At 56.6% G+C, this 14,624-nt stretch overlaps 1 protein-coding gene across 1 annotated transcript in view; it reads right to left on the bottom strand.

Moving 5' to 3' along the window:
* The window catches only part of PPP1R1B (protein phosphatase 1 regulatory inhibitor subunit 1B), a 35,303-nt gene that overhangs the window by 18,482 nt on the left and 2,197 nt on the right, over positions 1–14,624 (bottom strand). Inside the window, exons 2-4 of the mRNA XM_039517031.1 lie at positions 4,777–5,063; positions 1,167–1,227; positions 384–406 (exon numbers count right to left, since the gene is read on the bottom strand). Coding sequence (XP_039372965.1) covers positions 384–406; positions 1,167–1,227; positions 4,777–4,857 — 165 coding nt within the window. The 5' untranslated portion in view covers positions 4,858–5,063. The remainder of the gene's footprint in view (positions 1–383; positions 407–1,166; positions 1,228–4,776; positions 5,064–14,624) is intronic.

Here is a 14,624-nt window from a genome sequence, read left to right as displayed (position 1 = left end):
TGCCCCACACGCCTGACCTGCCATCCCGCTGCTATTCTGATCCTTAGCCTCTCCGTGTCCCATGCCCTGAGCCCCACGCCCAAGCTCGGGCAATGCCAGGGGAGCAGGTTTTTCCACCAATGGGTGAACTGGGATGAGTCTCTCTGGGGACGGGTCATGGCCCGGAGGCCGCGTTTGTGCCTGTTCTGAGCCAGTCACACCACTGGAGGAAGGGGCCTTTGTAGCATCCGGGTTGCCACTGCCTCCACCCTCCCACCTGACGCCGGTGGCGGGGGCTCCTGGGGCTGCCGATACAGGTCAGAGCCTGGGTTGGTCGTTTTACTGCGTCTCCATTCACCCAGCCCATCCTCCCCGCTCCCTCCGCGCAGGGCCCCGTCACTGACCTGGTATGGGGAATAATCCTCTTCTGCACGAGGAAGAGGGCGGGAGAGAGGAGGGAAGAAGAAAAAGAGAATCAGGACACAAGCCAGGGGAGCGGGACGGCCGCAGGGGGCACCCACTCCTGGTCAGAGAGGGGCCCAGTTCCCCGGGTGCTTGGGGCCAGAACTGCTGAGAACAGAAGGCAAATGCCTCTTCGGTTCAGGGCCCCAAGGCCAGGCACTCGCCCCAGCCCCCATGCCAGCCTCAGGCAAGGCTGCAGTGAGGTCGCCAGGCAGGGAGGTGCCCAAATGGGGAGAGAGTCCCCTGCCAGCACCACCATGGGCCGCGGCGCCAGGCCATAGCAGCCCAGAGCCAGACCCACTCTGCTGGGCACCGAGAGCCGCCTCGGGCATCCCTCCAGGCCTCTCAGTCTGGGATTCGCCCTCCAGGCTGGGAGGGGAGGGGGATCCCCTGGGACCAGGAGGGGGCGTTGGGGTGGGGAGTCCTCAGGCTTCAATCCCTCTTCTCCCAGGCAAGGGGTCACCCGCCCCGCTGCCCCGGCGCGCCTCAGCTAGCTGGCGATGGCCACGAGAGCCCCCCCCCGCCCCCCAGGCCCAGCCACCACCAGCTGTGACCTGGCTCCCCCCAGCCCTCTCCTCCCCTCCAGAAAGGCCGATGAGGGCCCTGATGGTGGCTGAGCCGCTGCCTCTGTGGAGACCTCCCTCTGCCTGGCCTCCCGCACGTTCTGTGCCGTGTCCCCCCCTGGCTGGGACGGAGGCCACGACCCCCGCCCAGAGCAGACTCACCCGGGGACGAGTGCTCCGACATCTGGAAGAGCATGGCGGGCGTGGGCCTCCGGCGCCGGATCTAAACAGGGGAGGAGAATGATTTGAACATCACCATTCGGGGTGGGGGTGATGAGAGGTGATCACTCCTTGCTCCCTCCCCCCCTCCACCTCGCTTCGTTCGGGCCCACAGGGAACAGGTTTCCCCGGCCTCCACTACACCCCCCCCCATCAGAGCCGTTGTTGTGGTCCCCAGGACATGGCACCGGGGCAGCGGGATGCTCAGCCAGGGAGCCCCCTCCGACATCCTTGGTGCCGATGCCTACGAAGAGCACGGTAACAGTTAGGCCGCAGGGGCCCGGATATCCCAGCTGACCAATATTGTCTCATTGTTTCCTGGCGCTCCCCTGTCTGACCCCATCTCTGGTGTTATGCTTCGCTTGCCAGCTCCTTGGGGGCAGAGGCGAGCTGTTAATTGTGTGTTTGTACAGCACCTAGCGCAACAGCCCCCTGGAGCAGGACTTGAACTCCCGGGTGCTACAGTAATACCAATAATAATAAAATCCTGCACCCCTCAGGTAACCCTTCACCATCACATGCCCTCTCCAGCCCCCCACTGGCCCTCTAACCCAGCACCCTAAGCCAGGCAAGTTCATCTAGTCCACCACCTGGCTATACCACAAAGCCGCAGACAAACCTTACAATGTACGTATCATCACCGCCCTCTACTGGGCAGCATTGGACTTGCACATATTTACCCTCTACAGGTTATAAGCCCTGCAACAGCTACAGCCAACGGGGATTTCCCAAGGGGTAGGAGCAGGTTTCCAGCCCTGCCACACTGGACATTGCACGTCCTCTGGGAGCCCTTTGAAGATACAGAGCAGCCAGCGCTCGCGATTTTCTCTCTCGACATTGGACAGCCCTGGCCCTTGGAATCACAAACATCTCCGATTTCAATTTTTAAAAATAAGGACGTTTGCAGCCCCCCCGTGGCTGCTGGGGAAAGCAGGGAAACGTGACACAGGTGAAGTCTCAGAAACCGGCAGGCGAATAAAAAGAACCCCCAGTTTATTTAGTTTAAAAAAAACTCATGATTTTTTAGCCTATCTTGTGATATTCTGGGGGGACTTTGACTTGTGGTTTTGGAATGCCTGGGGCTGGCCAGGCTGGCTGACAATCCTAACACCCTTGTGGGGAGGTGTGCGAGAGAGAGAGAGAGTCAGAGTGATCTAGTGTGTGCATTGATTTTACATGGGTGTCGGGTGTGTAAGTTGGGGTGTTAGTTTTGTGTATCTGTGTGTAAGTGACCTTGTGTGGGCGCGTGAGTTGGCTTTGTGGGGAAGTGGCTGAGTGGTGTGTGCCTTGGTATGTATCGGAGTGTAAGTGATTGTGTGTGAGATGGGCGCTGCGTGTGTGTTGGCGTTGTGTATCAGTGTGTATGTACACAATCTAGCGTGTGTACGCGAGTGTGAGACGGGAGATGTAAGGGGCTCGGGCCTGGGGATGTACCAAGTTCTCCGCATCCCCGGTTTATTGAGCAGGGAAGCGTCTAAGCCCAGGGCCTCCCTCGCGAGGAGGTGGTAGGAGAAGATGGGGCAGGCAGTCCCGCTGCAGGGGCTGGTCAGTCCAGCCCAGCGGGATGAAGGGAGAGAGATCGGCTCTCGCAGAGGCCAGGCTGGTGGGGCCAAGCACCTGGAGAAAGTGAGATCAAAGCTGAGTGCATCTTACAGGGGGGCAGTTCGGGCCATTCTGGGGGCACAGGTGGGGCAGCATCAGGGCAAGCTGCTGGGACCACCACGGCAGCCTCATCCCTGGCCTGGCTGGTGCCCCCACATGAAGGGAAGGGAAATCAGGCTCCGCAGCCCTTTGGTCTCCCTGTTGCGGCTGCTAACAGAGGCCAGCTGGTGCTAATGGTGCGATTTGTCACATGGACGCAGGTCCACCAGATGGAGGCCCATGAACTCAGGTCACATGGGGCATCCGACTTCCATGAGATGGTAACTTGACGGGCCATTGGCCTGACTGGAGCTGCCCCCCCAAATATAGGAGTCAAACTACTCCCACGCCTGGAACGGAAACCAAGTTTCATCTCTGACCGATAACCCTGAGGTCACGCTCCTCTCCAGTAACACATAGGCACTGGGCCGGTTATGTGGCTGGAGGGGGGAGTGTATTGGTTAGACTTGCAATTCACGAGGATCACCAGCGCGAGCGGAACCCGGGTTTGCTTGTGAAATTGCATCTGGCATCATAGGTGCTGGAACGAGGGGGACTGGGGGGGGGGGAAGGGGGCTGCCGCACCCCCTGGCTTGAAGTGGATTCCATTATATCCAGGGGTTACAGTTTGGTTCAGTGGCTCTCAGCACCCCCACCCCCACACACACACCCCTCTACAAGTCGTTCCAGCGCCCTGCCTGGCATGCACCGTCTGTAATCTCACCTGACCCAGCCTGGAACTCGGAAGCCACCTAGCTCAGGCAGGCAGGCAGGAGGCCCCCCAAGACAGGGGGAACTTTGATCTGACACCCTCCCCACCCTTCTGCTCTTTGCTGGGGGCTCGTAGGGCCCGGACCCAAGTCGCATCTGGATTCAGCAAATCCAGTCCTCAATGCTGCCTGTCTGGAGGCACCTGGGCTTGACAAACACAACTCACCCTCACCTGTGCAGCTGGGGGAGGATTTTGCAGCCGGATTTAACCCTGCGTGGTGACTGGCCAGCACCGGATTTAACCCTGCGTGGTGACTGGCCAGCACCCGAACGGCTGGTCTCACTCCAGGGGCATGTTTCTGCAAAAAGCTCAGGTTCTGCCCTCCTGGCTGCTAAGGGACTAAGGTGCCTTTTATGAAATTCCAGCCCTTTCATGCCCAGATGCCTCAGCCTGCTGACCGGCTCTAGGACAGGAAATGGAGTTAGGGCTGAGCAGGGAAGGCACAGATGGGGGCATGGTGCTTTCCCGGGGCTGTGCTCAGACAGCGGGATCGGGGGGCATTAGGTAGGTAGGGTCTGATGCTCAGCTGGTGTAAATCAGCCCCACTGATGTCAATATAGCCGCACTGATTCACACCAGCAGTGGATCCCGCCCGCTGCTTGTTGGCGTGTGAGCGTGAAGGACGTGTGTGTATGTGAGTGTGCGCTGGGCATGGGTGTGTCACGGCGGGGTGCGTACCCTTGATTTTTTATTTTTTTTAGATGGAAGGTTGTTTGGTGTGCCGGTGTCCTGGCTGGCTGGGGGTGTGAGGGATGCAGGGTGCACAGACCACTGTGCATTTTAGTGCATGCACGGCTGGGCGTACGAACCTGGGGCGCGCACGAGTGGCCTGGGGCGTGAGTTTGTTTGCACTGGTTTTGCGGGTGGGTGTGCAGAAGGGATGAGTGTGTGCAAAGGGCTAGGTGAGTGTGCACAGGGGCGAGTGTACCCGAGCGGCTGAGTGACCGGGTGTGTGAATTGTGTTTCCTCACGTGTGTGTGTGACTGGACCTGTGAGGGACTGTCTAGGAGCATGTGCCTGTTCGCACCGGGGTGCGTGTGTGACCCTAGCAAGCAGGCGCCAGCCCTAGAACCCAGCATTTCTCCGCTGTGTCACTGCCCCCTGCCCTGTCACCCCCCAGTCCCGACACGCTCCCCTTACCATGTCCACTGCCCTGGGGTCCAGCTGGCTGGGGGGTGCCGGGACGGAGAACTGGATCTTCTTGCGATCCTTGGGGTCCATCGCACCGTCGCTCTCTCCCGCTTCCCAGCGGAGTCTCCGAGTCCACGTCTCGCTCTCCCCCTGAACTGAGCGCAGGGAGAACCGTGCTGTGTGCCCCCCTGCCTTCTTCCAGCCCGGCAGGGTCTCTCCCTCTGCTCCTCAGCGAGTGAGCCTGCGCCCCGGCCCCCAGCAGAGTTAGACAGCTCCTGAGCCCAGCTCCATCCCCGCTGCACAGTGAGTGGTGGAGACGGGAGGGGAGAGGCAGAGGGAGAGAAGAGGAGGAGGGAGGGAGGGAGGGAGGGGAGAGAAGTTATTACTGGCTCTCTGGAGTCAGCCTGAATTATTAATCTCCCTGGGCAGGGGGTCAGAGGGCTAGCTTAATGAGCCCTCGTGGGGAGCCAACTGGCGGGGGGGGGGGGTTTCAAACAAAGCCACCCACGTCCAGTCTTAACCCTTTCACCGCCCAGCTGCGGAGACGCCCCCCCAGAAGCAAATGCTTTCTAATGGGCAGCGTTGCCCAGTGGGGCAACCAGGCACTGGATGTTGTCCAGTAGATAAAGCGTTAGGCTGGGAGTCAGAAGACCTGGGTTTTATTCCGGTTCTGCTGCTGCTGAGTTAAGGCAAGGCAGTTAGCTGCCCTATGCCTCAGTTTCCCCAGCTGGACAGCAGGGGCAGTGATTAGAGCTGCTTGGGACTTGTTCAGTGAATAGTTTTGGCATCAGAAAAAATGGCAGTTAGCGAGACAGGGTCGGGCGCAACGAATTTCCCAGCTTGAAAATAATGTTGAGGGAAAACAAAGCAATCAAACGTTCGGGGTTTCAGAACGCTGACATTTGCCAAAGGAAAAATTCCGTTTTCCTGGCACGAAACAATGTTTCAGTCCCAACTGTAAAGCTCGTTTTACTGGAAAGACGTTTCAAGAAGAAAGGTTGAAATCTGCACCAAGCGCTTCGACCGAGTGAAAGTTTTCGACTGACCCAAAACAAGGGGAAAAATCAAATTGTTTTTTCGGTTTGCGAATTCTTTCGAGGTTTCAACATTTCATCCTGATTGGAGAAGGGAAAAGAATGTCAAACTCTCAAACGCATTCACCGCTGCCCTCCGAGCCCTCCACATGGTGCTGTTGTAATCTGCTATGGGGAGCTATGCTGGATGTGTACGTGTATCTAAGGTTGTGCGTGTGTATGGCGTATGCTCTTTGCATGTGTGCGCATTGGTTTTGTGTATGCATCAGTGTGTGTGCACACATGTGCATCGGCTGAACGTGTTGGCATGGTGAGTTACGTTGTATGCGTGTGCGCACTCTGTTTGAATGTGTACACATGAAAGCATGCATTTTTTGCTCTGCCTGCAGGCGTGTTTATGTCAGCTTTGTGTTTTTGGAGTAACACACGCCTCATTCAAACACTCTCCCTCCAGCAAGAGCCTGCTAATTTGGAAGCTGCTCCATTTCAAAGGGCAAGGTTAGCAGATGTAGTGGATACAACACTGGGCAGGGGCAGAGGAGACCTGGCTCTGCCACTGACGCTTTGTGTGACCTTAGCAAAGTCACTTATATCTCCCTGAGCCTCAATTCCCTATCTGCAAAATAAGGATAACACCTGCCTCACAAGGATATTGGGAGGGGAAAAAAAATCCATGAATGAGTATGAAGATCAGCTAAATATCTAGTAGGGCTGGTTTTCAGAACAAAAAGTCAAAAGACTGGAACTTATTTTGGAACGAAATGTTCTAAAAAGCTTCAACTCAGAAACGTCGACATGTTTCGGTTTCCCCATGATGCACGGTGGCCACTCAGAGGCAAGACCACAGTGCATCCTGGGAGACGCAGTCTAGGTAGGGATCATGACCTACAGGGAGAATGGATGCATGAGGGACCTGCAACTACAACTCCCATGAGACACTGCAGTGGGCAGATGCAAAGATTAATGGAGACCCGATCCCAAACTAACCATTTTGTGTTGATTTTCCTGCAGAAAATTCTCCCAGAATTGATCTTGCCCCTCAGAAAAGACTACATTTTTGGACAAAATCCCCCATTTTCTGATGGGAAAAATATTTCACTTGAAATTTTTCCACTGGCCCTGATAGCTAGAATTCACTGGTATCATGTGGAACAGACGATACTAGAGAATTCTAGCTGCATGTGGAACAGATGCGGCTCCAACTTCCCCATTAAAACTTTGATTAAAACTTTCCATAGCTACACATCAAACCCACCCGGGGGACTCAGAGTTATTTAAGATCCTTTCGTCTGAAGTCTTTAACATTGAAGCTGGATGTCTTTTCTAAAAGATTTGCTCTCATTCCGCTGTGGGCTCGTTAGTGTCACTTACATGGCAGGGGAGAATAATTCTCCTCGTGGCAGGAATCGCTGAGTGGGAATCTCTGGCTGGTGTTATGCAGGAGGTCAGACTAGATGGTCACAGTGGTCTCTTCTGGCCTTAACCCCCCCGCAACCCTACAAATCTCTAGACACACACTGTACATTATTATTTGCATTGCATTAGCAACTCGCAGCCCCAGTCACGGACCAGGAGCCCATTGTACCAGGGGCTGTACAAACGCAGAACAAAAAGACTATCTTTGCCCCCAAAGTGCTTCCAATCTGTACCTAAAGCCATTGGCTCAGTCTTCCTTAGCTCTCAACATTGCTTTGCAAGTGGTGTCTTTGCTCGCTCCAGAATGCCAGGCTTAAAACCTCGGGGCCCCCAGCCGGTGTAAATCAGCGTGACTCCACTGAGTTTGTGGATTGCCACCAGCTGAGGATCTGACCCGACAAGCCTAGGACTGTGCATTAGCTGCAAGGAACAGGCTAGTCCCGCTGTCGCTGTCGCATGGTACAACCGAGAATGGGACGGCTCTGGCCCCAGGGGATGCAGGAGGGACGGGAAGGGCCTTGGATGCTAACCTGTGATTTCAGGAGCCGCCAGTTGCAGAGGGGAAGCAGGGAGCGTGCATGCAGTCAGCCAGTTCCACACACGGGGGCGTCTGGGCTGCGGACCTGACTGCCAGGATCAGCAACACCAAAGGGCACATGCCCAGGTCATTCTGGAACACGTTGGCTCTGCCAGCCATTGCACAAGCAAGCAGCTCACCCCCAGTCTCTATTCTAATCTGTGCCCTGCCAGCTTCCCACTGTCCTGCTCGTTTAGCCTGCAGATTGATGGCTCTTGGGGAGAGAAGGCAAACCCCAGAGCTGGTCGCAGGCCAGAGTACAACCCCTCCCGCTTGGGGGGCGCTGTCTGTAGAGATCCACGAAGCTACATCCTCCTCCTTCAAACTTCCCCCAAATTTGACACCGGCGAGGCTGCTGCTGAGCTGAGACGCGCCTGCCACACTGACCAATGCTGTCGCATTGTTTCCTCGTACTCCCCCATGGGTCTGTTTGCCTCCAGCGGGTGTCTCTTGCTTTGTACTTAGCTTCTAAGCTCCTGGGGACAATGACTGTCTTTTGTTTGGTGTTTGTACAGCCCCTAGCACCCCATGGTCCTGGCCTGCCACTGCGGGCTACAGTAATGAAATAAGAAACAATGAGAGAACCAATTTGCCTGATAATGCATCCAACCAGAATGGCACTGCCTGAGGAGTGTTCGGTCAACAGCAGAGCCCAGGGGGATTGAGCCCCAGCATTTTATTTTTCCAACAAAAATGACCTCTGTGAAAATCTTATGAAAATGGTTGTTTTCATTTACATTTTTCAAGTTTTCATTGGCAAAAAATGTAATTTTCAATTTCTTGCTTGTCAAAAGTGGTCCATTTTGGGTTGGAATATGGGGGTGTGGAATCATTTTTTGGTTTTTCAACCAAAAGCTGAAAAATTCAGTGAAAAGTCACGATTTTTTATTCTGCTGGGAAATAAAATCCATTTTCCAGCCAGCTCTTGAGAGCAAGATTCAGCAGCCACGCCGCTCTTCTAAAAACCAAGCTTTGGAACGTGAGCTCCTGACGCTTGTTTTAATCCCTTGCTCTCATCTGGTGCTTTTCAGCAGGCGATCTCAAAGCACTTCTCAGCCTTTATTGCATTTCTCCTCACGCCACTTCTCTGAGAGAGGGAAACTGAGGCACAGAGGCTCCGTCAGCTGAGGTCACCCAGGAAGTCTGTGGTAGAGCAGACTCAAACCAGTCTTTGGCCAGGTCCCACGTCACTCAGCTCGTTCAACTCGGAGCCCCATCTGTTTTCAGCTTTGGCTTGGCCTCTGCTGCGACAGGAGGTGTGTTTTTGCCACATGTGGCAGCGTTCTAGCGTGGACGAGGGATTTGGTTTTAACACATGTGAGCAGGTCACCGGAGAAGCTTTTTGTCTCAACTAGAGTTTGTGGCTCTGTTGTAACTATGCCCCTGCCCCCCACACACACCCTGCACAGACCTTTCCGTTTGTTTTCTGCAGAGGATCCGGGTGAACAGGGTTTGTGGTTACTAGATGTCCTGCCTGGGTAAATATTTTGCTGGAACTTGGCCACTTTAAAGCGATTGGATCACCTCAAAATCCCAGCACCTGAGCCAGCCTAGCGGCCTGCAGTGATCTCAAAGGCTAAAACTCCCCCTGACTGGAACGGGGAACAGAGTTAGGTCAACACGGGGGGCTTTGGAAAACACCACCAAGCACCTGAAATGCTGGCCCAGGGCTCAGTTAAAGGACATGCAAAATGAAAAACAAAACTGAAGCTTTGCTGGGTTTTGCATCTTGACCGTGGAGAAAACCAGCCTGGAAAAGTTTTCCTCCCGAATAATTGTGGGGAATTTCTTCAGTTTGGTTAACATAAATCTATCACCCCGGCTAATGAACCGATTGCCTTTGTTAAATGTTTAGCACCACTGCCCCTGCTATTAAGGTATGAAAGGCTCCCCGCATGTGCTCAGAGAGCCCCCAGAAGGTGATCCGGAGGGAACCAGATTTGTCACTCTTAAGGTGGAAGCAGATCACTGGGTTTGGGCCTTCTCTACCCACCTTAAGGAAGCCAAATTAAAGGCACATGCCTCATTGTTTAACACTCCTTTGTAAGCGACCCCCTGTAAGTGGCATCTCGTGCTAGAGGTACCTAGACCAGTGGAATTCAGCACAAAGTATTAAACAAAAGAACGTGATGAAAAGAAAAGAGAGAATTGTGGCCGGCTGCATGGAGAGTGGTAAAATCCGACCCTGCTGTTCATTTCGACGCACTGCCAAATTTCAGGGGCTCCTGTGGGGATGGGCAGGGCCAGAGAAATAGCCCAGAGCCCAATTCAGCGCCAATGGCCCCGGGACACAGCAGGTGCAAAAAGCTGCCAGCCAGGGTCGCTTTTTGCAGTGGTGCAAATGAGGGCACGAGGTGTCCGGCAATGGTGAACCGAGTCCCTAGAGCGCCAGTTCAAACCCAGCCTGGCACTGTCAGACCCAGAGCAGATGCCTACCCCGGCTGTTCAGCATGGGGGAGTCTCAGGCCAGTTCCTAGTCATGGGGCGTCTCCACCCTCGAGAGCGGAGTCACCCCTCTTGTTCGTGTCAGCACCGCAGCGGGACCTAGCAGCCGAGCTGGGGTCAGAGCCCCCTGGGTGCTGCACAGACACAGGGGCACGCAGCAGAGCATGGAACAGAGGCCAGGTCTCCTCTGTCCTCCAGATATGCCAGTGCTCTCACCACTGGACCATGCCACCTCCCACAGAGCTGAATGGCGTGAGAATGCTCCGCAGGGCCCAGCGCTCAGGCACTGCAGGGGAAATTCATTGTGCTGCCACCTCTGCTGTGCCTGGCTCTCAAAGTGCCTAAGTCTCCTGGGCGGGAAGCTAGTGCCAGCACCAAATCCGCTCTGCGCTGCAAAAGGAACGAGCACTCTCCCCTTCCCCACCCCCGTCGCTTTGCGGAAGGCTCCTGGCCTCCCCCGCAGTCCGCCCCCACCTCGTGCTCCCCGGTGGACTCCACTCTGCACAGCTCCGTGCCAGCTGGGGCTCTGTGCCTGACGCAGGTGGGAGCAGCAGCTTCGAGGCTCGTGACACAAAGCGCTGTGAGTCACCCGGGGCCCTCCGGAGACCTGCGCGGTGGCTGCTACCGCTGGGGCATGCTCTGGAGGGAAGGAGGCAGCTGCCTGCAGCGAGCCGGGCATGGGTCTGGTCCAGCCGGGGTCTGGAAACGCAAGCTCACAGGGTGGAGATGGAGCGGCTCCGCTGGGACACCTGGAGGCTGCCGGACACAGCCAGACCCTGCGAGTCTCTCTGTGGCTCCAAGCAGGCCTGGGGAAGGCCGGCTGCTTTCTACACTAGCGCTCCCACCATCGCAGCCTGGGGAGGGGGGAGCCACCCCACTGCTACAGGGAGAGTGGGAGGATGTCACCAGCCCCTCAGGAGGCAGAAACGAGAGGCCGCTGGAGTCTGTTCCCGGGGTCTTGCCAGCGGGATGGCTCCAAGCTGTGAAATATGGACAACCCCACTGCAGGGAGTGGGGATCGCTGGGGGGCCCTGAGGCTGTACTCTGGAGGGGGGCCCTGGTGAGTAAGGGGGGCTGGCTGGGGGCCCCCCAAAGAGATGCCCTAGAGAGCAAGCGGAGGACTGCTGGGGTCTCCAGAGTCAGTCCCAATCTAGCCCCTTATTCACACGGCCCCGTTCCTCATTCCCAGCCGAGGCCTGGGACAGGAAAACACGCAGTGACTGGCCTGGGGTGTGTCTAGCACAGGGGAGGGTGAGCCCGTTCTCTGGCTGGATCCGCAGAACTGGCGCCAGGACCAGGCACTTGCCACCCCCACACTTCTGCAGCCCTTCTGGTGCCCCTGTATTGTAAGGGGGGGGCTCCACGTTAAAGAAAAAAAAGCTAAGGTGGGGCATGATTCAAAGAAGGTTGAAACCCCCCTGGCTTGAAAGGAATCACCCAAAGATCACCCAAGATATTGACAGAGCCCAGCTGAGGGCCTCCCTCGACCGCTGGCGACCCTACGCCCGCCCACACGTGTGACTTCCCACCAGCAAGGTGGGGTTTGCCATCTCGTCAACTCAGCGCCCTCCCAGCGGGCAGCACAGCCTGCAGCACAAAGGGATTTCGTGTCTCTGCCGGGGCCCATGCAGGAAGGGCCCGGGCCCCCCGCTCCTTTCGTGCCCACGAGCGCCTCAGCAAGCCAGCTAGTTACGCTGCACAAAAGGCCCCCCTTAGGGGCTCATCCTGAGCCAGGATCAGAGAGCCAGAGGGTTACCAGGCTGACAGCCTGCGAATGGGGCTAGGATACATGTCCCTGCAGGCGCCCTGCTGCTCTCCCCTGGCACCAAGCAGGCAGCAGGGTGGGATCTCGCAGGGCGCTGGCACACTCGAGTGGAAGGGACCGTAAGGTTGTTATGGCAACAGGTTCTTTTGTATTGTTCTTAAAGAAGATTGGAACTTTTTTTAACCACAGGAGGTTTTTCCGTGGTGAATTCTCCATGGCAGGTGTTCAGCACGACCGGTTTCCTGGCTACCCCAGAGAGCCATGGGTTGGAAATATCCCCCCTCCCGCTCCCCGCTGGCACATCCCCCCAGCTGGTCTCCTCCCTAGAGGGGCAGAGCGCACACGCCAGCTCATGCCATACGGGAAGCCAACCTGGCGCACGGCAGGTGATTGAGCCTCAGCTGCACAGCTCACCACAGTGCGGACTAACCACAAGACTCAGGGGGCATGGCCAGCGCTGGGATATCAGGGTGCTGGGGTCGGGAGTGAGGGGTATCAGTGGAGCTGGGTGTGTCAGGGCAGGGCTGGGATTTCAGGGTGCTGGGGTTGGGAGTGAGGGGTATCAGCGGAGCTGGGTGTGTCGGGGCAGCGCTGGGATATCAGGGCGCTGGGGTCGGGAGTGAGGGGTATCAGCAGAGCTGGGTGTGTCGGGGCCAGCGCTGGGATATCAGGGTGCTGGGGTCGGGAGTGAGGGGTATCAGCGGAGCTGGGTGTGTCGGGGCAGGGCCGGGATAGCAGAGTGCTTGGGTCGGGAGTGAGGGGTATCAGCAGAGCTGGGTGTGTCGGGGCAGGGCTGGGATATCAGGGTGCTGGGGTCGGGAGTGAGGGGTATCAGCAGAGCTGGGTGTGTCGGGGCAGGGCCGGGATAGCAGGGTGCTGGGGTCGGGAGTGAGGGGTATCAGCGGAGCTGGGTGTGTCGGGGCAGGGCCGGGATAGCAGGGTGCTGGGGTCGGGAGTGAGGGGTATCAGCGGAGCTGGGTGTGTCGGGGCAGGGCCGGGATAGCAGGGTGCTGGGGTCGGGAGTGAGGGGTATCAGCGGAGCTGGGTGTGTCGGGGCAGGGCCGGGATAGCAGGGTGCTGGGGTCGGGAGTGAGGGGTATCAGCAGAGCTGGGTGTGTCGGGGCCAGCGCTGGGATATCAGGGTGCTGGGGTCAGGAGTGAGGGGTATCAGCAGAGCTGGGTGTGTCGGGGCCAGCGCTGGGATATCAGGGTGCTGGGGTCAGGAGTGAGGGGTATCAGCAGAGCTGGGTGTGTCGGGGCAGGGCCAGGATATCAGGGTGCTGGGGTCGGGAGTGAGGGGTATCAGCGGAGCTGGGTGTGTCAGGGTGGGACTGGGATTTCAGGGTGCTGGGGTCGGGAGTGAGGGGTATCAGCAGAGCTGGGTGTGTCGGGGCAGGGCTGGGATATCAGGGTGCTGGGGTCGGGAGTGAGGGGTATCAGCGGAGCTGGGTGTGTCGGGGCAGGGCCGGGATATCAGGGTGCTGGGGTCGGGAGTGAGGGGTATCAGCAGAGCTGGGTGTGTCGGGGCAGGGCTGGGATTTCAGGGTGCTGGGGTCGGGAGTGAGGGGTATCAGCGGAGCTGGATGTGTCAGGGCAGGGCTGGGATTTCAGGGTGCTGGGGTCGGGAGTGAGGGGTATCAGCAGAGCTGGGTGTGTCGGGGCAGGGCTGGGATTTCAGGGTGCTGGGGTCGGGAGTGAGGGGTATCAGCAGAGCTGGGTGTGTCAGGGCAGGGCCGGGATTTCAGGGTGCTGGGGTCGGGAGTGAGGGGTATCAGCAGAGCTGGGTGTGTCGGGGCCAGCGCTGGGATATCAGGGTGCTGGGGTCGGGAGTGAGGGGTATCAGCAGAGCTGGGTGTGTCGGGGGCAGGGCTGGGATATCAAGGGGTCAGGATGCACATTGGAAAACATAATCCCAACTATACATATACAATGATGGGGTCTAAATTAGCTGTTACCACTCAAGAAAGATCTTGGAGTCACTGTGGATAGTTCGTTGAAAACATCCACTCAATGTGCAGGTGCAGGCAAAAAAGTGAACAGCAAGTTGGGAATCTTCAAGAAAGGGATAGATAATAAGACAGAAAATATCATATTGCCGCTATATAAATCCATGGGACGCCCACACCTTGAATACTGCGTGCAGATGTGGTCGCCCCATCCCCAAAAAGATAGATTGGAATTGGAAACAGTTCAGAAAAGGGCAACAAAAATGATTAGGGGCATGGAACAGCTGCCATATGAGGCGAGATTAATAGGACTGGGACTTTTCAGCTTGGAAAAGAGACGACTGAGGGGGGATATGATAGAGGTCTATAAAGTCATGACTGGTGTGGAGAAGGTAAATAAAGAAGTGTTATTTACTCCTTCTCATAATACAAGAACTAGGGGTCACCAAATAAAATGAATAGGCAGCAGGTTTAAAACAAACCAAAGGAAGTGTTTCTTCACACAACACAGTCAACCTGTGGAACTCCTCGCCAGAGGAGGTTGTGAAGGCCAAGACTATAACAGTGTTCAAAAAAAGTACTAGATAAGTTAATGGAGGATAGCTCCATCACTGGCTATTAGCCAGGCTGGGCAGGGATGGTATTCCTAGCCTCTGTTTGCCAGAAGGGAATGG

Source organism: Mauremys reevesii, linkage group 27 (genome assembly GCF_016161935.1).
Source record: "Mauremys reevesii isolate NIE-2019 linkage group 27, ASM1616193v1, whole genome shotgun sequence".
NCBI classification, from domain to species: domain Eukaryota; kingdom Metazoa; phylum Chordata; order Testudines; family Geoemydidae; genus Mauremys; species Mauremys reevesii.
The sequence above is the reverse complement of the archived record's forward strand: the minus strand, read 5'-3'. Positions and strand labels throughout refer to the sequence as shown.